Source organism: Pseudomyrmex gracilis, unplaced genomic scaffold (genome assembly GCF_002006095.1).
Source record: "Pseudomyrmex gracilis isolate BER0280 unplaced genomic scaffold, ASM200609v1 scaffold_1102, whole genome shotgun sequence".
Taxonomy (NCBI): Eukaryota; Metazoa; Arthropoda; class Insecta; order Hymenoptera; family Formicidae; genus Pseudomyrmex; species Pseudomyrmex gracilis.
The window spans coordinates 1-4,858 of NW_018021686.1; the positions used below are offsets into that span (position 1 = coordinate 1).

The window sequence follows — 4,858 nt, forward strand, 5'->3', positions numbered from 1 at the left end:
ATATTTGCCGTTGTAATAATAAAATACGTGATTGTATGTGTAAATAGAAAAAAAAAAAAAAAAAATACAAAATCAGCATGGCGCGAACACTCGATCCGCAAACTACTAGCGCGACGCCTTGTCCGCTGCGCCACGCCGCCACTTCGAAAAACTTACTTTTGCAACGGTACTTATGCAGCGTGCTAAACTTCTCATCGCGATTTCTTGAAAACGCTTGAGAGTTGCGTCGTCTCCGTTTAGCATTTTTTGCTCTTATATCCAAACTACATTTCTGCAAAGTTTCATAAAAATCGGTGACCCCCAGGGTGTAGGCACCCCTTGTTAGTTCCATCACTAACTCTTTTATACGGTATATCAACGGGGAGTGTGCTCCTTTTGGATCTGTTGATCCAGAGCAAGAGATCACGCTCAACGAGTCAGAGACTATAACGACCTTTGCAAAGCCAAAATCTCTTAGGTACTCTAGGGCACAGATAATGCCATGGGCTTCCGCGTCAAAGATGGTAGAATTACTACTTACACGTTCGTAGTGAACAAGTTCAGGATCTTCAGAGACCACAGCGAAACCAGCCGCTGATGACGTCTCTTCTGAGCCCGGGGAACGGGATCCGTCGGTGAAGAACACCTTAGAGACGCCACGGTCTCTGAAGAAGTCACTAAGATAACGTTGTGGATTTTCAGCCCGACGTGCGAGGAACCCTGTGTCGGTATCCACCTCACACTTAAAGAACCTAACGTGAAACGGGAGGGCGAGACTCCCCGAGAGTGTGAATCTTTTAACGTCTTTAAGAAGGTGTTGAAGATCCTGGTACACAGAGAAGAGACCGAATTCGTTTCCTGCACAAATAGGTTCCCATGTAGTACAGGAGTCACCGAATAGTCGTCCCAGCGGGTGGCTGGACCTTGCATAGACTCTGCACACATATTTACTAACAAGATACCTGTGTCTACACCGTAAGGGTTGTTCGCTGACGATGTCGAGTAACACGTTGGTTGGAGTTGTGCGCATGAGGCCACAAACAACCCTGGCACAGGCATATTGTAGACGGTCCAACACGACGCTTTCACGTGACACAAGTGGGAAGGTCACCTGGCAACCCCACTCTAAGACGGAGCGTACCAGGCCCTTGTACGCAGTCAACAGGACGGCGGGGTGGGACCCCCACTTGATCCCTGCCAGAACTTTAAGAATGTTAATGCGAGGAAGGACCCTTTTCTTTGTTTCAGCAACATGTTTTTTCCACGAGAGAGAGAGTAATCTATGTGAACTCCGAGGAACTTTACTGTCCACTCTATGTTTATTTCAACCCCGCTTATGTGGATACTGATTCTTTTCTTATTCAAAAGCCATTTCATATTTCTTAGAGGGCAGAGTGAGTAGAAGGTGGCCACGGACTTACTGGGAGAGACTCGAAGACCGAGAGACGTTAAGTGGAACTGAACTCGATCTAGGGCCGTGTTCAGTCTCTGAGCGACGTCTGACACTGAGGGGTTGGAGCAGAAGATTACTACGTCGTCGGCGTACACGAGGGCTTTGACACCTGCGGGTAGGCAGGACTCAACCCGTGACACATAGGTGTTAAATAGTATGGGACTTAAAACAGACCCTTGAGGAAGTCCTCGACTTGTATTGCGGGTCTGAGAAGACTTGGTTAGGTGGCGTGCGTGAGCACATACGTGATTGTGAGAACGTGCGATATAATAGCGATTTTGTTAGATAAAGAGAATAGGGAAGTTAGTGTAAGTAGTAGAAACAGACGCGGAAGTTAAAGAAATAGGAGGAGAAATAAAGGCAAAGTGAGCGGATAGAAGCGGGAAGAGAAAATAGGAAGGAAAGGAAGGCGGGAGATAAGAGGTTATGGCGGCAAAAGGTGCGGAGGCAGGAAAGGTAGGAAGAGTGACAAAACTGAGGAAAGAGAAAGAAGAGAAGCAAAGACAATTAAAGTTTCCGATAGGAGGAAAGGAGGCGAGTAAGACGGAGAAGAAAAAGGTGACAATTACAGAGATGGAGACAAGAAGGAGTCGAGGGGAGGAAGGTGAAATGGAAAGTGTAGAGAAGATAAGGTCGGAATTAGATTTAGAAAAGAAGAGATTCAAAGAATTCATGGAAGAATGGAAAAAGAAAGAGCAAATATGGGAAATCAGGATAAGGATATTGAAAGAAAAGATGGAAGAAGTAGGCAAAGTAGCTAAAGAAATGAAAGAAAAAGATGAAGAGAGAAAGGGATACTGGCTAGCGGAGAAAGAGGAAATGTGCGGGAAAAGTGTAGCAAGTGCAGCGAGTGCAGTAAGCAGAAGAATGAGCAGCTACGTAGGTTCGACATCGGAAAGAAGCGCGGATAGGCTAAGTGTAAGGGAGATAAACAAAATAAAAAGTATTATCACCGACAAAGAAAAAAAGGAAAGAAGAAAGAATGTGGTAGTGAAAGGGATCGAGGAGAAAGAAATAAAAGTGATAAAAGAGGATCCGAAGAGATGGGCAAAATTCTTTTTCAAGACTAAATTAGGGCTGGATTGCAATGTGGAATATGGCAGAGTAAGCAACAAGGTAATAGTAATTAGATTAAGCAGTGAAAAGGAAAAGAGAGCGGTGATGGAAAACAAAAACAAGCTGAAAGGAGAGAAGATATTTATCCAGAACGACTTGTCATGGAAGGAAAGAAAAACTCAGGAGGAAATTCACAGATGGGTAAAAGAAAAAAGAGAAAAAGGAGAAGAGGTGAAAATAGGAACAGAAAAAGTGAAGATTAAAGAAAATTGGAGACAATGGAGAGATATACAGAGAGAAATGGAGGCAGGAAAACGGAGAGAGGAAGAAGACAAGGAATTGGAAGATAAGGAGGTTAGAGAAGAGGAAAACTAGAAGGAGGCCAAGAAGAGGAAACCAAGGAAAGAAAACAGAGGAAAGCAAAATCGAGGAAAGTGTTATTTTGGAATGTAGCGGGCATAGGAAATAAAGACTTAGAATTTTGGAATTTTGTTAAAATATTTGACTTCATAGGATTAAGCGAAACATGGATTACCGAAAACGGATGAGAAGGGGTGAGAGGCAAACTTCCAAATACACACGTGTGGTTCTGTAGTTACGCAACAAAGGTAAGAGGCAAAGGAAGAGCAAGGGGAGGTTTAATGGTAGGAATAAAGAAAGGTTGGGAAGAAAGCAGCTGGAAGATAGTGGAAACAGGTTATGAAGAAGATATATTACATATAAGGAAGAAGGACGAGGAAGGAAATCTAAACATCATCTTGATATACAATAGAAGATACAAAAGCAAAGAGGTAGGAGAAGCCATTGCGAAGATAACGGAAAGGTTCGAAAAAGAGTATATAATAGTAGGAGGAGACTTTAACATAAGGACAGGGGAATTAGGAAGAGAAGAAAACGAGGGAGGTGTGGAGAGGAAAAATAAAGATAGAATAATAAACAATGGAGGAGACAAATTCATAGGTATAATGCAAGAGAAAGGTTTAAACATTTTAAATGGGAAAGTAGAAAGTGACTGGGAAGGAGAATTCACCTATGTAAGAGGAAGAGATAGCACAGTGATTGACTATGTTTTTGCAAATGAACCGATAATGTACAAGATAGTGGACTTTAGGGTAAAAGAAAGAGTGGACTCGGATCATATGCCAATCTGCGTGAGGATAAGCAGGGAGCAAGAGGTAGATAGAAGATATAGAGGAAGAACAGGAGAAGAAGAGGCACAGAAGGAAAAGAAAGTTATCTGCTGGGACATCGAGGCAATAAAAAGCTTTATTGCAAACACGGAGGAAACAGGTTGGATTGAAGAGCAGGAGGAGAGGAGTCTAGATTTTACATGGAAGAAACTAAAAGAGCTAGTAGATAAGGCNATGATAAAAAAGGATATTAGGATCAAAACGAAAAGAATAGGATTTAAGGAATGGTGGGACAAAAGGTGCACAAAGATGAAAAGGGATACCAAGAAGAGCTATAAGAAATGGAAAAGTGATAAAATATCGAGGCAAGAATACTTAGAACAGAAGAAGGAATGGAGAAGATATATGGAAAAGAAAAAAATAGAGAAAAGAGAAGAAGAAGAAAAAACACTGAAAAGGATAAGAACGGAAGCGGAGGTATGGAAATTTATAAATAAAAGGAGAAAGAAAAGAGAAACGAGGGAGACAAACCTTGAGGTGGAGGAATGGAGAAAGCACTTTGTGAACCTACTAGAAGGGCAGGAGACGTTGGAGGAAGAAGAGAATAAAGGGAGCGAGGAATGGGAAAAAGAGGACGAACAAAGAAAAGAGAAGAGACAAGGGGACGACCCATCGGAAGAAGAAATAAGAAAGGTTGTGAAGAAAATGAAAATGAAAAAGGCAGCAAGAATAGATGGCATTCCAATGGAGGCTTGGAAACTAGGTGGAGAAACAGTAAAAAAAGGAATTGAGTGAGGTAATAAGGAAGGCATGGTGCAAAGGAAGGATACCGGAGGAATGGAGAAAAAGTATAATAGTACCCATATACAAGAGAAGTGATCACAATGTAGCGGCAAATTATAGAGGGATATCACTGTTGTGCACTGCGTACAAAGTGTACGCAGAATTGATAAGAAGTAGATTAGAGCAAGAAGTAGAAGAGAAGGAAATGATCCCGGAAAACCAGGCAGGATATAGGAAAGGACCCAGACGGCACAATGATGTATTTAAGACGTCTTGAAGATATCTCACAGAGACTTTGAATGTGCAAAAGATATCTTGTTGAGACATTTTCGAACAAGTAATGATGTTCAAATAATATCTCAGGGATATGCCTGAGACTGCTAATGTCCACATCAAAAACATGCAAATGATATCTCTTGCAAAAGTTTTAAAAATGAGGGGAATTTCGAGATTTCAC

At 41.9% G+C, this 4,858-nt stretch overlaps 2 protein-coding genes across 2 annotated transcripts; both read left to right on the forward strand.

Moving 5' to 3' along the window:
* The first annotated feature begins 1,858 nt into the window (after positions 1-1,858).
* LOC109861867 (golgin subfamily A member 6-like protein 6) lies at positions 1,859-3,007 on the forward strand. Its single transcript, XM_020441706.1, has 3 exons — positions 1,859-2,287; positions 2,498-2,842; positions 3,002-3,007. Exons 1-3 carry the CDS (start codon positions 1,859-1,861, stop codon positions 3,005-3,007), a joined length of 780 nt encoding a protein of 259 aa, XP_020297295.1.
* A 122-nt stretch (positions 3,008-3,129) lies between these two features.
* LOC109861868 (trichohyalin-like) lies at positions 3,130-4,413 on the forward strand. Its single transcript, XM_020441707.1, has one exon. The coding sequence runs from the start codon at positions 3,130-3,132 to the stop codon at positions 4,411-4,413; it is 1,284 nt and encodes a 427-aa protein (XP_020297296.1).
* The last annotated feature ends 445 nt before the right edge of the window (positions 4,414-4,858 follow it).